Source organism: Pollachius pollachius (assembly GCF_949987615.1).
Source record: "Pollachius pollachius genome assembly, chromosome: 1".
NCBI lineage: Eukaryota > Metazoa > Chordata > Actinopteri > Gadiformes > Gadidae > Pollachius > Pollachius pollachius.
The window spans coordinates 20,267,442-20,292,346 of NC_136934.1; the positions used below are offsets into that span (position 1 = coordinate 20,267,442).

Genomic DNA, 24,905 nt, shown 5'->3' on the forward strand with positions numbered 1-24,905 from the left:
GACATCACAGGTGGGCGTGTCCACCTAGATGTATGATGGATAGATGAGCAACGTTTGCTTCAGTCCACTGGGTAGGCTGTAAGACTGATCTATCCAGCACACATCTAGGTGGACACGCCCACCTGTGATGTCATAAGGGACATATTTCCAAAATCAGCCCACACCTGGTGGCATGTCATGGGACCTTTAAAGGGGTAGTTCGGAATTTTGGACATAGGGCCTGATTCCCAAGTTAGCCTTGGTCTTCTTTATCATTGGAGACAGTTTTCAGCACTTTTCATTCAGTCCTTCTAGTTAAGGAGTTCGCTCGTGCTAGGCTAGTTTAAGGCAACGGGCAATACTAGCCTGCTAATAAAACAGTCTTACCCACTCCACAGTACACCTGAGGTAAATCAATTATAACGCCGGACTATAGATGTAAATGTCTGTGTTGATAGAATAATGTTAGAAATAACCTCGAATTGCATGAATCATCGCTTTTTGAGGGACTACTTTCTCAGCAGCAGCGGAATCAGTCCGCCGCTGCCGTAGCCTACTACTACTACCCAGGAATATAACACTGCTGCTGAAACACAGCAAATCCCTCAAAATGCAATGCAATGCAAGGTTGGTTTTATTTCTAACATTCTAACACAACATCAACACGGACATTTACATCGACCGTCTGGCGTTATAGTTGATTGGGTGTACTGTGGAGTGGGTCAGACTGTCTTATAAGCAGGCTAGTATTGCCCGTTGCCGTGCGCTAGGCTAGCACGAGCAAACTCTGCAACTAGAAGGACTGAATAAAATGTGTTGAAAACTGTCTCCAATGATAAAGAACACCAAGGCTAACTTGGGAATCAGGCCCTCTGTCCAAAATTCCGAACTACCCCTTTAAGGTAATTGCTCTTAAGCGCAATGCACCACTTCGTCAGCAGGTGGCACAAAATCACACATAAACGGCATCTACTATTAAATCTGTGTGTGTGTGTGTGTGTGTGTGTGTGTGTGTGTGTGTGTGTGTGTGTGTGTGTGTGTGTGTGTGTGTGTGTGTGTGTGTGTGTGTGTGTGTGTGTGTGTGTGTGTGTGTGTGTGTGTGTGTGTGTGTGTGTGTGTGTGTGTGTGTCATGGGAGTAAAAAAAACAGCACTAACCCCATGATTGGATTGACAAGACCGGCTGCTGGGATAGGCAGTGGGTGGGCTGTGAACACCGCGTGTGACTGCTTGCACTCCTGGTTAATTGTATTTTTGTATTTCTCAACAGGGATTCTTTGTCTTCCTGTTCCACTGTCTCCTGAACTCTGAGGTAAGGTGTTGTCTGTCCCCATTCTCTCTGTATCAATGGTTTATAGAACCCTCATTGAACGGGACTCATTGTGGGTCTTCCTCTTGTAGGTCAGAGCTGCCTTCAAACACAAAACTAAGGTCTGGTCCCTCACCAGCAGCTCCATCCGCAACATCAACGTCAAGCCCTTCAACTCCGACATTGTGAGTGTGGTCGACGCCAGGTTGAATCGGCCAGAACTCAGCCATTGCTTGCAAATCGCTAATTCTCCAACCCCCTGTCCTACCCCGTTCTCTTATGACCTCCAGATGAACGGAAACAAGGAAGGGATGACCCCCACCAAGATGAACACGTGGGACAAGAGCACCAACTCTGCGAATCGCATCGACCTCTCGGCCGTCTGAGGAACTCTGGCTCAACGTCGGTCGTCTCTCTGGCGGTCGATGCGAGTGAGGGGCGAACGTGTACAACTGCTAGCATAGACTCAACACTGGCCAGAGTATGGCTACTCATCGTTTTTTACCTTATGGTCCACTCAAATGTAGATAGAAAACAAAGAAAAACATATAATAAATAGGAAGGTTCTGGGTGTTGATGGCAGACGCAGAGGACAGAGCCACGATGTTGTGTTCTCATTTAGAGACTTGCATTGGATCTAAACAATGAATTGAAGAAAAAGAAGAAGAAGAAGAAGAGAGGGCATGGGTTTATGCTTTCCCCCACGTAGCCCGTGTCACTTGTTTGTTTCAGCCAGAGTTTATTTAAAGGGCGCTGTGATGCTCTCGGACCTGTACATTATTCTACACCTACTTCAGTACCATTTTAATACGGTGGGGATAACAGTGTTTGGCTGACAGGACCATATTCATAGTAGGTAGTGGTAAAGATCTGTTCATGTCTTTAAATTGGAGTTAATGAAGGTATTAAATCCACGATGACACATTGCTTCATTTACTTGGTCTGTTTTAGGCTGCAAAACCAATGTTCTTATGCACAGTATTAATCTATATTTAACAACTTAAAAACAATAACTTTGTACTAGTAAATGAAACCAAACATTCCAATGTATTTATTTATTTCAAAATGTATTGTTCCGTATTCTGTCATCCGATATCTGTAAACAACCACACGATTCAGTCGCCGTATGTCGTCCGTTGCTGTTTCACAGGTGTGTTCATAGGATCTCTTTCAGATTTTAACTGACTTTGGTATTTTGCAGTACCTCGAATGTTTGTAGACTTCATGTATGATGCTTTTTGGATGGGTAGTAAATACTTGGCTGTGTTTCAGACACAGTTCTGTGAATTATGTTTTCAGTTTTCAGCTTGATATGAGGCTCATTTTCATTCGAAAGGAATGCCTAATTAAATAAAATTACACTTAAATATATTTTATATATTGTCCAGAAACTGTGAGATTTTATGGAATTTTGTTTTACTCTTGATTGATCTTACACTGAATCACCTTCATCATGCTTTACTGTAAAATCACTCATGTTCTCACTTTTCATTTCTCTTTTTTATACGTAGGCAAGTTAATATTCAATGATTGCTTTCAAGTATTTTAGAAATGGTATTCTATTGTATTTATCAAAACGTTTTTAAGGTACTAGCTAGAGACTGTTGTTCTGTTTCCTTTACATAATGTTCATTAAATACTCAAGATAATATGATAATACATAGTGTCTTGGCTTTATTAAAGTTCCCTTTCTTTCATACAATACTGCACATTGTTGACCCTTGAACCATGGCTAGGAGTATGTGAACATTGCTGGTGCCAAACCCAGCAGTTTTTTTCGATATAGGGATTTGAACACTTGCTAAGGTCTTAAGACTTTATGAGGAGAGATAAAGTGTGTGTGTGTGTGTGTGTGTGTGTGTGTGTGTGTGTGTGTGTGTGTGTGTGTGTGTGTGTGTGTGTGTGTGTGTGTGTGAATAAAGTAAAGGTACATTATTTGGAAAAAAAATATATAATTGATGTTTATATATCATACTAAAACATATATGAAATGTAATCATTAAAATAAATATTGAAATATAAAAGAGAAGAAGGGGTCGGTTTTTGGAGAACGAGGAGTTGACGAATGGGATGGGTACACCTAAATCCCTCAACATCCTGCAGATTTGTTGTGCCTCTAAACACCCTAGCTGCTTATACGACTTAGTTGCAGAAATGATGACAGCCAGTAGGCCTACGAAACCAAAGAGAGGCGAGTGTTGTCTGCCTCCAGTGCGCATGCGCGCTCTGATATGAATAACTACAGCGGCAGCCGTCCTACAAAGTTAAGACAGTAAAGCTGGATAACGAGTATGCCCTTTGTTGAGTGGTTTTCTGCTGAGACATCATCCAAATCAGGGATACAGGAATTATTTTCAGGGGATTTTAGATATGAGGTCCAGTCAGAGGTAAAAGAAGTTGGCAGACATATTTAGTTGACATAATTCGTCTTTCTCGCCTGCGCACCGAGCATACGCGTCACCCCAACGCGCTTCATTATACGATCTGGATTTAGTTCTGATTAATACATCTTTCAGGTTAAATGGATGACATGGACATGATTGTGAACGAGAAGATCTCCTGTAAGTCCTGATCGTGTGGAACAGTTTCCGTACTTCTTTGATCCATGGAGACTGTGGGAAGCTTCGAGTTCAGCAGGAAGGACCTTATCGGTCACGGTGCGTTCGCTGTGGTGTTCAAAGGGAGACATAAAGAGGTACTTCACTTGTTTTCATCTCATCAGCTGGTGTTCATACTGGCTGTTTGCTGTTGTTTGTAACATTATGGTTTTCTTTTGAAGAAGCGCGATTGTGAAGTTGCAATAAAGTGCATCAACAAGAAGAATCTGGCCAAATCCCAAGTCCTCCTCGGGAAAGAAATTAAGATCCTGAAGGTATGAGGTATGACGTTGATCACCTCATTAAAATGTGCGTTATGGTTGTATTCCCAATGCTGACAGTCTCTCTCTCTCCCTCTCTTCAAGGAACTCAAACATGAAAACATCGTCGGTCTACTCGACTATCAGGTAGGGTTGGATTCACTTTTCCTTGAACCACACTTGAGTGTATCCCGTTTCCCCGTACCAGACATCCGTGTGTTATTCAGTGGGGACGCAAACACAAGCGGGCTCTATGATGACATGTGCGAAAACATTGCGCGTCATCATCAGCACGTGTAGAGGAGAGAGCTGGCTCCCTGGTTGTTGTAGTTTTCATGTGAAATCTTGTCCATGTGGGATTTATTTAAAAAGATTCCTCTTCAACATTGTAAAAGTTTACACACGTACTACATTGGTATTCCAAACACACGCAAATTGGGCTTAGAGAAAGAGCAGAGGAGTACTTTGTATCCACAGGGAAATGCAGGACATGTTGGCCTATCAGAAGGCGGGACAGCTCCAGACAGTATATGTCTCGAAACAGCTGTATGTCTGTGTGCCGGTTCTCACTAGGGTTGCCGCGGTATGGACATTTTCACACCGAGTAATACACTCGTGTCAACACCCGTATTACCGATCATAAACGGTATAAACTTTGAAACTAGGTCAACCGCCATCTTCTCCGTCAACTCTCCTCTCACACGCGGTGACAGCGTCTGGCAGCGCGCCAATTATCGGTGACAGCGTCTTATAACGTTCTATATATAATAGTATAATATAATTGTATATATAATATCACGGCCAAAAGCTCTTTGCGCCTCGGATGGCCGTAGCGCGGGGAGCTCTCGTAGGGACTGGGCTTCGCGGGGTTTGTTTACCGGTGTTGCTATGGTTACCGGTATTGTGTGTTCCAACGGTTTATTAGGTAGCCTATTATCTCTAGGTATCTATTAGGTTTGTGTATTTTTTTTTTAATGAAAAAACACATCAACAATTAAACAGTGCAAAGCCAAACTGCAGAACTTTTTTTTTTTTTTTTAATGAAATAGGCCTAAAGATGGCGGCGACTGGCATGCTCGTGTTGTGCGCAGGCTGCAAGCCCAATTGCCACAACTATTTACATATTATATAAAAAAACAAAAAAAAACTTTTTTAACACCGGTAATACCGTATACCGCGGCAACCCTAGTTCTCACAACTCTTAGTGGATCCACTGTAATAAGCCATTTGATCCTCTTTGTCAGCTATATCAAAAGAGATGGCCCTGTGTAGCTCACACCAGGCTGCTGAGACAACAGCTTCCCAAATGACATAGGCCTCAATTGTTGTACCACAATGTGGGGGATGTAACACCTGCCCGGGTATAGCTATATGAAAGACTTTCCCTGTATTAGGCTCAATTGATGCATGTTGATAAAGCATGAAGGTGAATAACTCATTAATCCCAGTATTTGTGACTCAGTCTTTCACCTGTCATCAAACTGCCCGTTTCTTAAATCAAATTCAATATTCGGTTTCTCCCCCCTCTCATCCCGTTGTGAGTCATGGCGGGGGGCCAGGTGGGAGAAGCTCCGGTCCGAGGGTTTAGTTAGTGTAACATGTCATGTCCTCCGGTGTTGACAGAAGAAAAGATAGATAGTGGATCTGTTACACAGGCCTCTGGGTAAAGCAATTTTGTCTGCACTACCAATAACCCTACACTACCTTCTATATATCTGTATAGGGTCATAGCTTGTAGAAGTGTGTTCAATATATCTCTGTAACAATTAAAAAGTTTATTTTCCCCAACAGGAGATTGGAGGATGTGTTTATCTCGTCATGGAGGTAAGCCACAATCAAAATGAACGTTAACTGTACAGTGAGTGTGCTGGATTCTTGCTTTAACACAGACTTGTTTTCTGTTGTCCTGCAGTACTGCAACGGAGGCGACCTGGCTGAATACCTCCATGGTGAGTTTCCTACATTTAACCCCATGGTGAGCTCTGTCCTTGACACCTGCACTCCGACCGTAGCGGTGTGTGGGGGGAGGGGGGGGGCTACACACCAAACCCTGCTCCGGACCGACACTCCTCCTGACAGACACTCCTCAGACACTCCTCCTGACAGACACTAATCCGGACAGACACTCCTCCGTTCACAGCATCGTAATAACAACCTAAAGTCGGGTGTTTTCCTGAGTGTTAAGTCAACACGTGTGAGGCCGGTGAGTCGTTGGTGGGATGCTACACATTGTTACAAGAAAGTTAATCCCTTGTGTAAACATGTAGACTTGCAGACAATCAATTAGTGTTATATAGTGTACAATGTATGCATATATATATCAGGGCTCTCAAGTCTCACGCATTCGGCGTGAGACACACGCATTTCAACCCATGCACACGCTCACACGCCACACTTCGTATTTCTCACGCAGAGAAATTACCAGGATAGCGCCCACCAATTTGGGCCGCTATTTAACAGTGGAACAGGTAGGAATCAAATGGGTGTCCCGTAGGGTAACCAGACGCCCTCTTTTGCCTGGACTCTTTTTGAGACACTTTTAAAAAATGTGTGGCGGAATTTCAAAATCGTCCGGGATTTTATTGAAGCCTAATACATTGTTCGCATTGAATTTGCGTTGCGTTTCTCTGGGTCAAGGCTGCCCAATTTGGGACCGATTTTTATTTGGCTCGCGCCTTACCCACTGTATATATTATTGTTTTCCGCCATCAGCGCTCGGAATCTGCGCTCGCTCTCATTGAATATTATTTATTGGTGCACTTCCATTCCTGACCCTAGAATAACATTGTGATTCATTGATGGTAGGGTGGCGCTGTTGAGCTCCTATCCTGTTCAGCCGCCTCCCACATATTTGACTAAACATACTGAAAAATTTAAATTTTGGCCCACGAGCCTCCCCACGATTACATTTTGGCCCTCCACTGGGAAGAATTTGGGCCCCCCTGCTCTGGGTCGTTCACAAACGAGTTAGGCTACGCCCTCCCCTACTCAGTATTGTTCGCTTTGCATTGGTGAAAGTGAGTAGGGGGAGTGGTTAAGTAGAGCCTTCAGATTGGACGGTTTGACTTACTTAGTTACCGTCATGTTTTGTATTTATTTTTTTACCATTATTGTTTTATAGGGACAAACATTAACAAATTTCGCCTACAGGGGATTGATAAAGTTCTATCTATTGAACAGAAAGAAACACTTGGTCATACTTTACACACTTTACCACAGCATTGGCCTACTGAATGCCACAGATACTACTACTACTACTACTACTATCATACATTAGTCAACATGTCTGTGGACACATTTGTATGCAGTCACATGTTAATATACCCCCCCCCCCCCCTGTATATATATATATATATATATATATATATATATATATATATATATATATATACATACACTAATCTTTCAAAGTCATACAGCCGTGGTATGACAGCAGTGTTTCATGAAAACTAAATACATCCTGGTTGGAAATGTCCTCCCAATGCCTCCATATGACCCCCTCTACCAGGATGACAATGAGGCCCAACAAAACAGATCTCCAAGTCCAAGCCGCCACACTGGCGTTGGTGGTTCTATATTCAAACACTGTCTAATTCAGGTCTTTATTCTAGCAGGTCTCTGGGAGCATGCCCACCGATTGCGTCCGTGCCAGAAGGCCCACGGTGCTATTTACAGCTCAGGGGCCATGCTCGGAAAAAGTTTAACAATCCCCCCATCTGTCACTCCCTTATCTCCTGCCCTTCAGAGGAAGGAAAACGGCAGTCATAGACACACAGGCTTACATAACATGACGTGTGTGTGTGTGTGTGTGTGTGTGTGTGTGTGTGTGTGTGTGTGTGTGTGTGTGTGAGACACCCTTTTCCCCCAGCTGAAACGGTAACATGTGCTAATCTTCAATCACGTTTAAGAAGTGAGCTCTTCTTCTCCCCCTCCTACATTTGTTTCCCTTCGTCTTCCACCATCTTGGATGTAGGCTACTGCCCAAAACGAGCACATGTTGTTAAAGCAGTTAAGTGTCTCTGATGTGCACCTGTTGACGGCCAGACAGACAGACAGACAGAGACACACACACACACACATACTGGACAAGATGAGGCTGAAGGCTGGCTATTTTACCTATCAACAGGTGGTGTTTCTGGTTCCTATAAACATTTATTATTTATTATTTAAACATTTATTAGTCTCTTATTATTAGTTATTTACATGAATTGTCATTCGGTTTGAGGTAGAGCTGGGCGATTAATCGATTTTGAATCGCAATTCGAATTTATGGTCAATTATCTATTTTTTAAAAAGAAAATCGATTCTTGAAAAAAAAGTGGGTGTTTAGAGTTTGGCCAAAGTCTTTGGCAACCAAATTTTACTTTTGCTAATCATTGTTAATCTTCAACTAAAGTCCAAAATAAAAAAATATATAAATATATATTTTCATTCAGAGAAAAAAATTGATGATAATCAGTTTGGTTTTAAAAAATCAGAGATTTTATTTTTAGGCCAAATCACCCAGCCCAAGTTTGAGGTGAAGATGCAAATCAGGAAATTGTGACGTGGGAAGAAGACATGGCATCCTGATTGCCATGCAAGTATTATATTCACATTCCAATGTACCATGAACCTATGTGCTTGTTTTGCCGCATTCAAAGTTTTGAGAAAGTTGTTGGCTCCATCCCTTCATCGTCCTCCTGTGTGTTGTGTTTCATGGCAGCTCGGCGTACCCTGAGCGAGGACACCATCCGCGTGTTCCTGCAGCAGATCTCCAGGGCTATGAAGATCCTGCAGAGCAGAGGCATCATCCACCGGGACCTGAAGCCCCAGAACATCCTGCTCTGCTCCCCACCCGGTCGCCGCATCAGCCCCAGCAACACCTGCCTCAAAATTGGTGAGGGAGGCAAATTTTTTAAACTTTTTATTGACGTCACATTTGGCCAACTACAGAATAAATGTACACAAACATCCCAATGCGAGAGAGAGAGAGACGGAGGCAGAGGCTCTCTTGGGGGTGAGGAGAGAGGGTCTTTACTTTTTTTATGTGCTTTCTGGAAATGGGGTTGGGGAAATTGCGAGGACATTAAGTGACCACAAAGGAGCTTTGTCAATTGATCCGCTGTCTTTCGGCACTTGCTGTGACTGTGTTACACACTCTCACTCACTCAATCACCTTACCTCCTCTGTCTTCTCTCTCTGTACAGCTGACTTTGGGTTTGCTCGCCATCTCCAGACTAACACGATGGCAGCCACGCTGTGTGGCTCCCCCATGTACATGGTGAGGATCAGAGCCCTTTAGCCCAGGTTTCTTGGACATAGAATGTGCCTATATGGACCCCCTGTTCTTGGGCTGTAATCTATGTTTGTCTGCCCTCAGGCCCCGGAGGTTATCATGTCCCAGAACTACGATGCCAAAGCTGACCTCTGGAGCATCGGCACAGTAGTGTACCAGTGTCTGACTGGGAAAGCACCCTTCTACGTGAGACACACACACACACACACACACTCACTCATTCACTCATTCAATCACTCACTCACTCACTCACTCACTCACTCACTCACTCACTCACTCACTCACTCACTCACTCACTCACTCACTCACTCACTCACTCACTCACTCACTCACTCACTCACTCACTCACTCACTCATTCATTCACACACCTGTTATTTTATTTATTATTGTAGCCTGTACATGGCCAAGCTGTGTGTTTTAATATTGGCTTCACACATTGTCTCTCTGTTGATTCAAATCAGAAAGCAAAATATGCAAGTATATTCCTGTTAACCAGTAAACATCATACGTCTTAATTTGTGACTGATCTGCGCAGCTAACTGAGCGGGAACCACCTGATGCTTGTTAGGAAAGAGGCCTTGTTTACAGTATGCGGAAATGGCTGCAGGCCATTTCTTTGGACCCAGCACAAACATGGTTTCACAACCTGTTATGACTGCTAGGGAAAAGAATACAAAATGTCACCTCGTTTATGATACAGGATAGCTTCATGCTAACTATCCTATGCCTTGTTAAATTGTTAATTTGTAATGTTTTACTTATTGATTGTCAAGCTGAGAGATGTAAACAGTAGTGAGTTATTGGATTGTGCAATGTCTTTGTTGATGCTGGGTGTATTCGTGGCGTGGTTTCCTTGAAGACACTTTCGCTGAGAATGACACAGAGTTCTGGATACTATTACCGAGCGAGCACACTCGCAGTTTCATTTGGCTTAGCATACTTCTATGCCACATTGATCGTGTGTGTGTGTGCGTGTGTGTGTGTGTGTGTGTGTGTGTGTCTGTGTGTGTGTGTGTGTGTATGTGTGTGCAGGCCAGCACCCCCCAGGAGCTCCGGCTCTTCTACGAAAGCAACGGGAATCTGCTCCCCAGGTCAGTACCTCCGGGGTCCCGGCCACGTTAGTGTTTTCCCGGGCGCAGGCACCCCTACATCTGTCCCTGCTCTTAGGTGTGGCCATGCCAACTCCCCCCAACGTGTGCTCACATCGCATGGGTCTTCTGTCACTTAACGGCAACCACGTGCATGGACAACTCATAAAGCGCCCCATGGACGCACACGAGACAACATCAATCCCCGGGATGCTGACACTGATTGACTGACTGTAGTTGGCTGCGTTTCTGTTGTTGGTTCCTGAGCCAGACCCAGAGAGTATAGTACTACACTACTGCTACAGTGTGGTGGACTGCACGACTTTCTCATTGTCTTCCAGTGAAAGCTGATTGCATAGACTGCACTGTTCACTTAGTGTAGCCTGAGGTATTTCCTGTTGACACTTGGATAGATTATTAGATGAGTATGCCTCAGCTTTGATGTTTTCCTAGCACAGACTTGGAACGTGTCCAGGGCTGATGTGTACATGTGGGCTCTGTTCCCACGGGCTTTGCTCGCAACCAGGGTCATCTGTTGCAAAAATGAAGCCTTTGATGTGTGTGTGTGTGTGTGTGTGTGTGTGTGTGTGTGTGTGTGTGTGTGTGTGTGTGTGTGTGTGTGTGTGTGTGTGTGTGTGCGCGCACGCGCTCGGTGAGGTCATGAAGGTTGTGGTTTTCTTGTTGTTCTATTTTTAACTTCTCTGAGCTGCGATCACTTTCCACCTGACCCACATAGCTTAGCACAGACATAAACAGATGGCATAGGAACACACACACAGCACCCGTTATAGGTGTGATGGGATGGTAATAAATCTCTTATGCGTCATTCTCATCGATTTTTTTCTCAATAAACCAAAAATATGCAGAAAATGATTTTTTTCTGAAATTGTCTAAATCCTCAGCAGGGTTTAATAATATACTTGAAATCTTAAACATAGTGCACACTAGCAAGAGACTGGAGTCAGCAGAAAAACACGCCAGATGGTTACCATATATGTATTCATACCTAGAGCTGAACCGCTGTGTTTTTCAGGATGCCCTCGATAGTTGTTAGATCCCTCCTGGTTTGGTTCTTTCCTGTACTGTCGAGCCAGCTGATTCAGCCACTGCAGGACATACCTGCTGCTAGGCTGATCCTGAGCAAGACGCCTCGCTAATCCCTGGCTGCTCCAGCGGTGCCACATCCCAGCTTGCCAACTCTCTTGGCAGACTGGCGCCCTTAGAAGAATTAGAAGAACATGATCCCCTTTGTTGCTAGTTTCTCTTGTGTATGCTCCATAGCATTACACCACATACTTGTATATGCTCCATAGCTTTACAATACATACTTGTGCATGTAGTGATTCTAAGTACCTTTACAAATTGATTCTAAATAAATGCTTAGCCTAGTAAAGTGTATTGAGTTTTCGACTTCCAGCCAAAAGATACTGGGTTTGATCCCATCGTCTGTAAGCCTCCATGCGCAAGATGCCTAACCTCCCCACCTGCCCCTCGTGACCTTTATCTGACTTCCCTGTAAGCCTCCTAAAAGCATGAAGCATGGCTGTAATAACAGTTGGAGTCGGCAAAACCACGGCATCCATTTCTCAGCAGGTTTTTCGTGTTTGCGTTGAATATTAACATTGTTAAAGGGATGAGCTAAGAAGAAAGTCTGCTTGTTTCACCTCAGCATCCCACGGGAGACCTCCGTCCACCTCCGCCATCTGCTGCTCGGCCTCCTGCAGAGGAACCACAAGGATCGAATGACCTTCGGTAAGCCCCCTGAGACGCCACTCCTCCTAATCACAGAGTCACGTTTCAACACTCCTCACCCTGACGTATTCCCAACATCTTCTCCCCACAGACGAGTTCTTCAGCCACCCCTTCCTGGAGTCAAGTCCAACTCCAAAGAAATGTGTGTAGGCCCCGAGATTAACGCATGGAATAAGGGGACTCTGAGGCAGCCGCTGCCGTTCAGATCCATAACAGGTTCTGTCTCCTTTTAGCTTCTCCGGTTCCCATGATCCCATCCTACCCCAGCTTTGGGTCTGGTTCAGCTAGCTCTTCCAGCGGCTCCTCCATCTCCAACCAGCCCTCCCCTCAATATGTAAGTGTGTGTATGTATGTGTGGTTCAGAGTTCACCTAGACTCGGCATAGCCTCCCCCCTTAACCCCCCAACACCCGTCTTATGCACTTATTGTATGTTGTATGTCCTTGGACTTTAAAATAGTACTTAGCATCCTGTAGCATCTTATCCTAGCTATCTTTGTTGTATACAGGGAATGGGTTAACCTTGCGATTGTTAGTGCTTGGCACTTCAATGAACATTCTTACTGTACAGACAGCGATATATTGTTGTTTCTCTTTCATCTAACAAATGTACTTATTGTAAGTCACTTTGGATAAAAGCGTCAGCTAAATGCCCTGAATGAAAGATGGTGTCTGTAAAAATAACCTTCAATCTGGTCAAATGTTGATACTTCAACTTAGCATAATGTTTTATCGCCCCCTGTTAACTTCATTGGCCTATTCACCAAGTGTTCCTCTTCCCTCGTTCTCCTGCTGCTCTTCAGCATTCCGATGAGGAGATGACTCCACCTCAGCACAAAACCCGGAACAAGCACCGCCCCCCGGCCCACAGGGCAGTGGACCACCCTCGGCCCAAGGCGGCCCCCCTCCAGGGCAGGAAGGACGACTCATCCTACGGGGAGGACTATGTTATGGTGCCGGCCCAGTTTCCCAGTAAGAAAGGATTTCTGTACAAGCAAACATCGTAGTGACCTTGTTTCAGCGTTTGCCTACATGTTAGTCTTCTGTGTCTCAAATGTTAAAGTACTGTGTTTCAATGAGTGCTATACAATTGGATGATACATGACTATATACAGTGTGTTCTCAGTTGTTGCATATTAAACTTCACTCGGTGCCTTTACCTTCCTAGGTGAATCCACTGAAGTGGGAGATGGTTCCCCCTATGAGGGCTGCCTCATATACACGGGGTAGGTCATATTCAAGTAGACATACTTATAATATAGTAATATTAGGATGTATGGATTTCATTATTTATTATATTTTCATTTTTTAACAGGACTTCCCCCTCTACGTCGTCACAGTCTCCAGCTAAACCCACCAGGTAAAACTATGATAGATGGATGGATGTTTAAGATTAATCTGGTAGGAGTGGTGTAAAGATTTTATGCTCACGGGATGAGCTGTACATATTCTAATTCGGTAACCTTTGAAAAATGTGGTAAAACAAATGCAATTTTTTTTCCTCTCGTACATTTCTCTATCCTGTATCTCCTCACTCTTGCCTCTCGGTTCTCTCTCTCTGTGTGTAGCAGGACTGTGGGATTTAACTGCAGCAACTACCAGCAGTCAGTGGCCGTTCCCGTCCCCACTCAGATCCACAACTACCAGCGCATGGAGCAAAACCTACAGCCTGCTGGCCTACATGGATCCACGAGGTATAAACTACCCACAACGTACACAAGTTTTTGGGGAATTTTTCGGAAGTCTTTTCTAGTACCCTGGTAACATTCCTCTGGCAACCGACTGCATGCTAGAAGCCATACCAATTTAACTCTTTAGGAGCCTTGTGTTCATCTATGGGCTGTGAGAGGAAGCATCGTCCAACTCTCAAACATCCTTAAGAGTCAGACGTTGTTGCCTTATCTCAACAGGGATGTAACTGGAAGTGTGTGTGTTTGTTTCAGGGCTATGCTCTGTGCTGGGGGCAGCAGCAGACTCTCCACAGGAGAGTGCAGGTCTGGTGGGGCTCAGCCATGTCGAGGCTCCCCACTGTCCTCCTCCCCGCTGCTCCAGGCTGGAGCCGCTCCACCTGGTTGCTTTTCTACACAAGGTAGCTGGCAACCACCACTGTTCCCCACTTCACCGATCAATGTCGTTTAGGAGAGCTTTCCCTCAGTTTGGCTGTTAAAGAGCCTGCTGGTTTTTGAAAGGTTAATCTGCTATTGCATATAAGGCATAACATATGTCCACTTTGCAGTCATTGACTCTCATATTACAGCATTAAGGCTAGGCGTCAACAAATGATAAATATTTAAGCTTTGTCTTTCATCCATTCTGCTGTACTTCAATACAGCATGTTGGCTCAATTACAATAGCCCCCCCAAGTAGCATCTGGTCTGCTCCCTGCAGTGGACAGGAAGGTCCTGATACTGGTCTTTCTGAACCCTCTGTCTGTGTCTTGTCCCTTTTGTAGTAGGGTGCTCCCCCGGGACCCCAGAGCAGGCCGGCCCTCTGAGCTCAAGGACGCCAGCTGACCCCAGACCCCAGCACAGCCTCCCCTGCAGGGATATCAACACGGCGGCCCCCCAGAGCCTCAAGGTGGGCTTTGAATGATGTGATGTTAAATCAAATGTTACGGTTATCGTTGAAAAGAATCAAAGATAATATTTAAGATATTTTATCAGATATTTCAGTTAAAAAGTTGAACCTTCTCCCCCTGGATTTCCCAATGTTGACCTGTATCGTTGTTGACCTATCCCACATGTCAGATTCACTTTTTGTTTGTATATTTTTATATTTATCGTGTGGATAATGATAGACTTTGCCTGATTTCATTTGCGTTAACAATTATCCAATACATGCACCACTATCCATTACAAACCAGGTAAGGACGGCTCTGAACCTGCCAACCCATGGCCCCTCTTCCACCCCTCAGAACAAGCCAGTATGGCCGAAGGAGAACAGCAACAGCCCCTTAAAACGGTAAGACAATCCTTCATGCAACTCCAACCAGCACTGAATTAGAGGCTGTTTTTTGAATCAAGCAATGAATTAATTAGTTGTTGTTGTATTTAATAATCGCCTCAATCTCTGTCCCGCGGTGTTATGCAAATGCTGTTGTTTGATTCATCATTACAGCATAAACATTGTTGTCTGATTAGTCATGGAGTTGTTTTGGGTGCCCAGGTCATGGAGTACAGGCAGGATATCTGATATGCTGCTGAAGGCTGCCTTTGGAACGCAGCTCCTGCAGGGAGAGCTTCACGACAGCCCGCTTTCTGAGAAGAGCGTTGACATAGCAGGGACCAGGGATCAGGCTGTTGCAGGTAGACGCATGAGGGGTTTGAGAAATGTATTGGCTTCTCAAGGGAGTCGATTAGTTAAGTAATCCTATATGGGATAATGTGAGTCTTGGCAAGAGGTCTCTGTGTTTGTAAAGTAAGTCAGGCCAGGTCAAATTTTTGGCCACCTGTGATCATTCAACCCTCAAGGTTTCCCTGTCCCACAGCCTCTCCTAGTGGGTGTCCCAGAACTGCAGGAGGGCTGTCAGTCAGTCCTGCGGTTGTCGCGTTTGCTGACTCTCCATCCATAGGAAACACCCCTCCTCGGATTTTCTCTGGTACAGTTCTTCAACACAGCTTGATGGCTCACAATTAATACTATTATTACTATGATTATACTGTTCCACATTTCCACGTCAACTGTTTTGATGTCATTAAATGTCTGGAGCCGATATTTTCACTTATTTCAAAGATAAGGCAGCACAATGATCACAAGTAAATTTCCTTTGACCAATAGTGATCTAATAAATGTATTTATTAACCTTTTTCTTTCTGATGAAAAAATATCTGATGAAAAACAGTAACCCCCGGCATTAACGACACACATTTTCATTATGGAAGTGGTTATTGTTAGATTAATATAGGAGGAATAGTAATTTGTTTTTAAGGGGGTTTGAGATCAATAATTATATTCAAACTCCATGTCAAATGCTGGATTTACCTTATGTTTGATGTATCCATCTAAATAACATGAACACTTCTCTAAAATATATAAATAGATAAACCTTTGTTTGAGTAATCTACCAACTTTTTTTTTAATTGCCCTTTTCTCTGTGTCTCTGCCCTTAAAACACTTAAAATTAAGGTATTGCTTCTCTGAATCATTTCTGTTAAAGAGTGCACGGGTTGGACTGATCCTATCTGTATTCTCCACTCCAGAAAGCCCCAGCTTCATGAGTACAGCCTGGCTCTTCGGCAGCCATCTTCACAGGAGAGCCCGCCGAGAAAGTGACGTTGAGGTCATGGACGGGGTCCCACAGAGCACCCTGGATTTCCACCCTCCTGAGCTCCCAGACGACACGCTTATGGAGGTGTGTACACATATAAACAGACCATCAGTGGAGTTTGGGATTCATTGTGGATCTGTTGAAGCCATGGGTCGATGGGGCTCATAAATTATGATGAGATAAGAGGATTATTTTGATCCAAGATGGGAAATAAAGAGTAGTATAATAAAAGGAGATCAAATATAAAAGATTATAGAAGAAGCTTCTTAGGGTGTTTTAAGTGCTGACTATGATCTTTCTAACCCCTACAACCACAGCAGGCACATACAAATGCTCTAATGGAGCTCCGCTTCACACTGGCCTTTGTCCACTGTGTCATGGAGGTGGCGTTCTCCAAAGACCAAGTCCTGGAGGCCAGCAGCAGCCCTGATGTATCCTTCCTGCAGCAAAGCCTGGTGACGGATCAGATCAGTCTCCTCAGCAGAGAGTGGAGGTCAGTGTACAGACCCCCTTCTGTGTACAGCCTGGCCTGACAAAACTAGGCACACGCAAAATGTACACACACCACATGTTGTTTTTGATCGTGTATGGTTTGGCCTTTCCCCTCTTGGATGTCCTACAGCCACGCAGAGCAGCTGCTGTTGTATATGAAGTGTGAGGAGTTCCTGTCCTCCGCGCTGCGCTCCGCTAAAGAGGACATCAAAGGAGGCCGCCTACTGCCTTCTGTCACAGTGAAGCAGCGTAAGAGCAGCGTTCTCTGACGTGCCGGTTCACCACACTTTGAGTTCAGCGATTGGGTGTAAGATGCAGGTTGTAAGAATGGTCACTGAGGATGTCTCTCTTGTGCAGTGATCAGAAAGCTGAACGAGTTGTACAAGGCCTGCGTGACGCATTGCCGCTCGCTCAACGACCGGCTGCAGAGCTTTCTGCAGGACAAGCAGAGACTGATGGACCGCTTCAATGGCATCGTAGCAGAGAAACTTATTTACAACCACGCAGTGCAAATGGTAAGGCTCCAATCCAATGACTGGCTCAGCCGGTAGCGGCACTCACAGTATTGTAAGACTTTGGATAAGGTTAAGGTGCCCACCAAAGGGCATATATTACATTATAATTATTGTGTGTGTGTGTGTGTGTGTGTGTGTGTGTGTGTGTGTGTGTGTGTGTGTGTGTGTGTGTGTGTGTGTGTGTGTGTGTGTGTGTGTGCCTATACGTTTCTATGGTATCCAGGTGCAGTCCGCGGCCCTGGATGAGATGTTCCACTGTAGCACAGCCTCCATCCAGCGGTACCATAAGGGCCTCCTGCTGATGGAGGGCCTGTCCCGTGTTGTCACGGAGAAACGCGACGCTGAGAGCGTTGACAAATGTAAATGCTTTATTTTCCAAGACTAAACGCCGAGCAACCAGATGCTTGAGTTGTTAAAAAAAATGTGTTGTTGTTATACAGAAGTTGCATATGGTTGTTTTAGTGATACTTCTATTCTGATCCATGCAATATTGAATCATTATTTTTGTCTCTGTCTCTATTTCTGTCGCTCTCTCTGCCTCTGTGTGTGTGTTTCTCTCTCTCTCTGTCTTGCTTCTTCAGGTAAGCAGTGCATCGAGCGACGTCTTGCTTCTCTCCACAGCTTACAGCATGCTAGCTATCTTTAGTGGTGACAACAAAGCCTTCGTTCTTCCGTCACCCATCTGGCTAAGAGGCAGATGAGCACCAGACTGTTGACACACAAAAGCACTTTGATGTCCCGCACACAGGGGAAACGACCACTGAAACTTCAGCTCGTCCATTAGCGCCCAGCCTGACTGGTGGGCATCTTGAAAATGACTGTTTTGGCACATCTACAGAGACGCAAAGTGTTATGTTCCCTTTGTAAATGCTCTGGGCTGACCGATTTTTTTCCGGCTTAAATATGTTGTTTGTTTTTGTTCAACATTTTGCACAGAGAATAATTACAGCCAGCAATGTGTTTTAATGATTTGTTTTATTACTTGAAAAATGCCTTAAACAGTGGTTGGTTTTGTGTGTATTGAACTTTATAAAGTACTGTATTGATCTACAAGCAAATAAGAGTCTGATTGATTTAAAGACCAAATATTGCCAATGTGTAGCCAAGCTACTAATACAGTGCTTGATTGGTTTATGTTTCTTTCTATCACGAGTGATAAGATGCAATAGGAAGATGAAAGTGTAAAAACATGTATTTGTTCATCTGCAAGGTTCTGAGAACTATTAGGCTTGGCTTTTATTACAATGCAAGTAATGCTGTATTTTGGCAAACTTGTCAGTCTTTAAATAACTTTCTGTTAAATTAATTGAAATGTTGTGTTATAACAATGCATGGAAATTGGTGTTGGAGTGTTTTTGAATATGTTTGTGTTGTGTGTTTTATGAATGACCTTTTCGACATAAAAAATATCTACATCTTTGCTGCCATTTGTCCAATTAATGTATAATTTGGATACATAAGAATATGTATAATGTCATTAAACGAAATACACCTCAGATCTGTTTTCCATTTTTTTTTCTAATTTCAAAATAAATGGTGGAAACAGCAACAGATAACTTATTGCTCAATACAAAATAACTTTGTCAGAACTTTCGTACTGATATAATCCACCCATTAACACTGAGAACTGTTCGCTGTTTATCTTTTGTTTCATTATTTAATCCTAGTGTTCACTAACCACAACCTATTTGTTTATTTTTTGTTTAATTCACATTAGACAGCGTCCTGAGGTTCCTCTCTAAAGGACCACTTCCGGGTCAGAGAAAGGTGGCCGCCATCGCCATGTTTCTGAATGAGATAAGCTCACAACATTGTCATTAGCAATATCGATATTTTATTTTAGCGTTACAATCTTTAGTCATAGCTTGAGATTTTCGCAAACATGACTTGGGATTGGTAAAGACGATTGTAAAGCTCAATTCGCAGTAAGTTACCTCATGTTGTTAAACAAATAAGCATTCAGAGGTGGGCGGTTAGCATGAACAAGCTAGCAATGCTAGCTAGCATGCTACCCGTTTCTAGTTGGGGTATTATTCTGGATATGACACATAATATAATATACGTGTCCGTCGGGTGTCAGGATAGACCCTATGTTTTTAGTTCATCCATTTAAAGACTCGTGAACTCTTTGTGTACATGTATACCTGCTTAATAAAATACAGCGGCTCAATATTGTGCAGAGTCCTGAGCCTGAACGTCGTAAACAAAGATCGTTCAAATTGGATCCCGTCTCGTCTATACTGTCCACTAAAGACCAATCTGGTGTCAGTTTGATTACTATTATGGCTTGATACGATTGTAATCTTTATTTCTAACAGCGTGAGTAATTACTTGCTGGCTGGACGATGTTGAAGTCGTGTTTGATCGAAATGTTCGTTTTCAGTCCCTAGACAAAGCCATGGCTCCTGTCTACATAAACACTTATCTTGTGTTTATTAAGTATTAACAACTATTTCCTCAGTTGTAATGTATTGGGTTAATATTAACAATATGACATGGAGCGTATTATTGGGTTCATAAATTGATGGTCATTCGATTAATTACAATAAATTGTAATGATTGTATCTTATGTGGGCACATTTATCCAATAACAGTAACGTCAGGCTTCCTGAAATACTGATTTAATTATAATATTTAGGTTTCAAAATGTATTTCGGAAGAATCAAGCATATACCGGCCCAGAGTGTGTTTTTTTTAATTTTTCCACAATTTACAATTGATGTGTACTATACCTGAAGGACAACATCGACAAAACGATTCCAAATTAAGGTCCCCCACGAATTTAGTTATTTTGTCTTGATCAAGGGGGTGTTAGCTTTTTCCATGATTTCTCCCTTCTACATTTCTTTGTATAATACAAATATCAGTGCGGGTGTATGGACATCCTGTTTCTTGACAGCTCTGTTTAGTTTGTGTGTTTGAGAATTAATACATTTTTATTGACCTACCTTAAGATGTGAGATAATATTATTGTACATGGACAACATGGTAATGATATGTGATCTTTACTTAGTTGGTATTTTATTCACACAGACCACAATAAAGATAATTCAAAGTAGAGATGGGCGATATGGCCTAAAATCCATATTGCGATATACATTGCAGCCTCTTGCGATAACGATATATATCACGATATAAAATCTGAACAAATTCAGAACAGGTTACATAGACCCTAAGGAAAGCCAAACTGCTAAATGTATTTAAAAAAAAGAGAAATATATTATGTCATTTCGAGAACATTTATTGTGAAACACTGTAATCATACAACATAATGTTGCAGATAAATAAAATTAGCATTGGGTTTCTTTCCTTTAGTGCAAACCATTCTAAAAGGCACTACACTTAGTTTAAGTCTGCAGAGAACAGGAAAAACGGGTGTCTTTCTAGATAAGGAACAGACAATGTACTGACAATTAGGGATGGGCATGATTAATTGATGATCGATCATTGATTGTTAAGATTTTTGTCGATTACGTGATATTTTTTATCGATCAAAAGAAGGTTGACACAGCCGGAGAGGTGGTCTCTGAGACGTTGCTCAACATGGAGCAAAGAGGAGACGGAACGTCTTTTGGATATTTGGGTCCGATATCCAAAAGACATTCCGTCTCCTCTTTGCTCCATGTTGAGCCACCACCCGACGGTCCGACAAAAGCAAGTAAAAAGTATGATGTAAAACATAACTTAAAAATGCCGATGCATTTAACACATTCCGAGTCAGGATGAGGGAGAAGGAGTTGGACCAGTCCGCAGATCAATGTATATCACGCTGGATATCCATGATTGTTTACTTTCACCGGTGCTTCCCCCCCCCCTTTTTCTTTAACGCTTTACCCCGCCCCAGACCTTTTTGTCCAATGATTTAACGTTCTTTGCACACACAACAGTTTTGTTGACAAATTCTGGCACTGTTGCGAAAATTGCAATGTGAAAAGGAACCGCACCAAACCAAAAATTAAACATTGTATTTTGCGTCATCAACATTCATTATCGCGATAGAATTATAATCTCTATCGTAGGCCATTTTTTTTTATCGTTTATATCGTTTATATTGCGCATTACTAATTCAAAGTACACAAATCTTTAGAGTTTTAGGTTATTCTTAAAAGGTGTTTGAATTAACTCACAGTCTAATCATGCCTGTTAAATTAATGTAAATTATTGGTTGGGTAAAATCAAGCATTGCATCAATAAAACAAAACATGGGAAAATCATGGTTGACCATGTCTTGTTTTGTCAGTCCCCACCCAGGCAATGTAAAACATCGGCACTGGTGGTTATCATCATCACTGTTCCTGACCATAACAATCACCTATTCCATGTTTCTCCATAGATCGCAAGTAGTCACAGTAAAAGTGTTGCGCAATGCACCATGGAAGTGGACAACAAAATGTGCAACGCCAGCTCCAGAGAGCCAAGTCCGTCAGCGGGACCGAAGCAGAAGAGCAGCAGCAGCCCACCACGGCGGCTGTTACCCAGCAGCAAGCTGCAATCAACCACCCTCAATCCCCTGTGACCACGTTCACTTCTGCAGCCAGCCCCTCAGCGCCCCAGTCCCCCAACTACCAGATCATCATGAGCCGCAGCCCCGTCACGGGCCAGAACATGAACATCACCTTACAGAACATGGGTCAGATGGTGGCTGGTAACCAGCAGATAACCCTGACCCCGCTCCCCATCCAGAACCCAGCCTCACCGGGCTTCCAGCATGCTACGCAGCAGTGGAGGTTTGAGCATGCCCCGTCCTACATACAGGTAACTTCCCCCCTGCCCCAACCCATCCAGCCCCAGAGCCCCACGCAGCACAGCCCTGTCCCTCTGCAGGGAATAGCACGGCCTGGGGCCCCCACCACAGCGCTGGGGGTGTGTGGACAGAGCCCGACGAGGTTCGTCGATGCTGGTATGTTGGTCCGCTTGGGAAGTCCTCCTGCGAGCAGCCACTTTGTTTACCAGGATGGGACAGGAATTGCCCAGATAACATCGGCCACTACCGGACAGGTTCAACTGGCGTCCCCGGGGGCACCGGGAAGCATCAGGGAGCGGCGGCTTTCCCAGCCCCACTCTCAGACCGGAGGCACCATCCACCACCATGGACCTCAAAGCCCGGTGGCCACTGGCACCGCTCTCCCCAACCTGGGTAGCCCCGGCCACATCACCACCTCCAACCTGCCACCGCAGATCAGCAGCATTATCCAAGGCCAGTTGGCACGGCCATTATTTGAGAAGAATGCACAAAGTATGGTCACAGGTATGGGGGCACCGGGCACAGGGTCGTTCACCGTGCCGTCCTCCATTCCCACCTCCAGCCCAGCCCTCATCAGTCCTACTCAAGGCCTCCCCAACCAGTCACTCACCCCCACCACCAGTGTGACCATGGGCCTGAAGAAGCAGACACCCAAGAAGCTAGAGGAGATCGCCCCCTCCAACCCGGAGGTCGCCCACTTGAGGAAACAGTGCCTTGAGCACCACAGCAAGAAGATGGAGAGCCTGAAGGAAGTCTTCAAAGAGTACCTGATAGAGCTGTTCTTCCTTCAGCACCTCCAGGGGAACATGATGGACTACCTGGCCTTCAAGAAGAAGCCCTGTGTTCCGCTCTACACGTACTTGAGGCAGAACGACTTGGACCTTGAGGATGAGGAAGAGGACGAAGAACAATCTGAGGTCATTAATGATGAGGTATTTAAGTGGTGTTTAATCAATGGGGAGAAGGTTGAATCTTATTGTTTCCAATTATTTGGTTGTAATATATTATGTATGTTATATTACTGGATGTAAGGCCACTTTAAACTGGGGTTCTTTCAGGTGAAGGTTGGAACTGGGAAAGATGGTCAGGCAGTAACACCAGTTGCCATAGCAACACAGCTTCCAGCAAATGTCTCTGCAGCTTTTCCCACCCAGTTTCAGGTAACGGCTGCAATTCTTGTCTTGACAGCCTTTGACAGAATTTGAACCTGTTGGTTTACATTGATCAATCTCAAGTTGTTTTTATTTATAAGGTCCCTCACTGTGTCCTTTGCAGGCTCACGCAGGGCCAGGTGGCTCCAACCCAGGCGACATGGATGCCTTTAAGAGGCAGCAGGCTATGGTCCAATCAGGTAGGGCAAGCAGACAGCAGACTCCTGTGTCTCCTATGTTGCTTTGTTTACCCCACCCCCTGTTCGCTTTCTTTTTCTTTTTGTTTTGTTTCTTTTCTCCCTTCTAATTGCTTCTGCTTTTAGACATTTGGCCTCCTCTACTAGTGCTCTATGTAGAGGCGTCTTAACCTAACCCGGGAAGGAAGGAGAGGTGACCTGCACGGGCTGACGGTCATCACTCTGTGCCGAGTTGCTTTTGTGTAGTTTTCGGGTTATGAGGGTATTGTGTGTTTTGAATCCCAGATCAGGCTAAGAGATCCCGGATGGAAGTTGGTCGCCATGGGCTGATTTTCCAGCATCCTGGTGTATCTCCTTTAGGATCAGCGGGCGTTCCGCTCCAGCAGCTTATGCCGACTGCGCAAGGTAGGAGTGCCACTCTCGGGCCCCTCTGTGTTCTGTTCGATGCTGCTGGATGTAGCCCGGTCTGAGCGTTCCACAACAAGAAACACTTGAGTGCCGACGTGCATCGTCTCCAAAAAAAAACAAAACCAAAACGATCCCTCCAGGCAGCATCAACAAACCGATCTTCTTCTCTTCCATCCACTGGAGTTCCCCAGAAGGCCACAAGTTAAGGCTTAGCCCTCCCAGCACCAGCTCTATCTATCAGCACAAATGGGCAAGAAGACAGTTCACGTCTGAAGAAGAGTAGCCACTCGATGGGAAGATGCCATGTCTTATGATTTTCCTTTTTTGTGTTTCTTTCAATATCGATCATCCGTCTACATCTGTCCTCATCTTGTGTTCTTGAGTTTGTATTTGTACATCTCTCTGTCATGCCGAGGGCTTTTCAGCTCATTTTTACGGCCCATCACAAAGTGGCAAAACGGAGAAAACTAAATCGACGCTTTGCCCTCCCGCCAGGGACACGCTCATTCGATTACTTCCCTTCGTCCTACCTGCGCTCTCATTCGTCATTCATATTCCTTCTCCACATGGATCCGACATCATTTCAACCTCCAGTCTTCACCCGTCACATCCCCAGGATTACTGTCCTTTTGATTTCTCTGTGGTTGTTTTTTCTTGTTGTCCACCTCACACTCATGTTGTTTTCGTGTCGCCACGTTTAACCTCATGGCATTTTGTTCTGACTCGGCTCCTTTCTAACCACCTAACTAGGCGGGCAGTCCCCCACAGCAGTGGTATTTAATCCTTTGTGCGACCGCGAGTCTTGCCTGGTGTTGCCCGCAGCGGTGCGGTGGCATCAGGGCCCGAGTGGTGCAGTCGTCTAGGCCAGGTG

General features: G+C 44.3%; 3 protein-coding genes across 13 annotated transcripts in view; all 3 read left to right on the plus strand.

Moving 5' to 3' along the window:
- Positions 1–2,919, plus strand: part of adgrd1 (adhesion G protein-coupled receptor D1) — a 32,820-nt gene extending 29,901 nt beyond the window's left edge. For all 3 annotated transcript variants that reach the window (XM_079753002.1, XM_079753003.1, XM_079753004.1), the window contains 3 exons: positions 1,248–1,289; positions 1,379–1,471; positions 1,577–2,919. In XM_079753002.1, coding sequence (XP_079609128.1) covers positions 1,248–1,289; positions 1,379–1,471; positions 1,577–1,672 — 231 coding nt within the window. In that variant the 3' untranslated portion in view covers positions 1,673–2,919. The remainder of the gene's footprint in view (positions 1–1,247; positions 1,290–1,378; positions 1,472–1,576) is intronic.
- Positions 2,920–3,578: 659 nt separating this feature from the next.
- On the plus strand, positions 3,579–18,950 carry ulk1a (unc-51 like autophagy activating kinase 1a). 2 transcript variants are annotated; one of them, XM_079734250.1, is made up of 27 exons: positions 3,579–3,981; positions 4,066–4,158; positions 4,249–4,290; positions 5,935–5,967; positions 6,056–6,092; positions 8,849–9,022; positions 9,333–9,406; positions 9,506–9,607; positions 10,455–10,513; positions 12,180–12,262; positions 12,354–12,404; positions 12,496–12,596; positions 13,064–13,232; positions 13,429–13,486; positions 13,576–13,620; positions 13,829–13,954; positions 14,204–14,349; positions 14,713–14,837; positions 15,124–15,221; positions 15,426–15,565; positions 15,748–15,858; positions 16,460–16,611; positions 16,845–17,020; positions 17,150–17,268; positions 17,377–17,534; positions 17,758–17,893; positions 18,116–18,950. In XM_079734250.1, exons 1-27 carry the CDS (start codon positions 3,892–3,894, stop codon positions 18,178–18,180), a joined length of 2,763 nt encoding a protein of 920 aa, XP_079590376.1. In that variant the 5' UTR covers positions 3,579–3,891; the 3' UTR covers positions 18,181–18,950. The 2 variants fall into 2 exon arrangements, with proteins under 2 accessions (XP_079590376.1, XP_079590377.1); XM_079734251.1 differs by lacking the exon at positions 3,579–3,981 and having other exon boundaries at positions 4,114–4,165.
- Positions 18,951–19,302: 352 nt separating this feature from the next.
- Positions 19,303–24,905, plus strand: part of ep400 (E1A binding protein p400) — a 46,650-nt gene continuing 41,047 nt past the window's right edge. For 7 of the 8 annotated variants that reach the window (XM_079741730.1, XM_079741731.1, XM_079741732.1 and 4 more), the window contains exons 1-4: positions 19,303–19,459; positions 21,868–23,210; positions 23,337–23,438; positions 23,554–23,629. In XM_079741730.1, coding sequence (XP_079597856.1) covers positions 21,900–23,210; positions 23,337–23,438; positions 23,554–23,629 — 1,489 coding nt within the window. In that variant the 5' untranslated portion in view covers positions 19,303–19,459; positions 21,868–21,899. The remainder of the gene's footprint in view (positions 19,460–21,867; positions 23,211–23,336; positions 23,439–23,553; positions 23,630–24,905) is intronic. The other variant, XM_079741734.1, reaches the window with a different exon arrangement.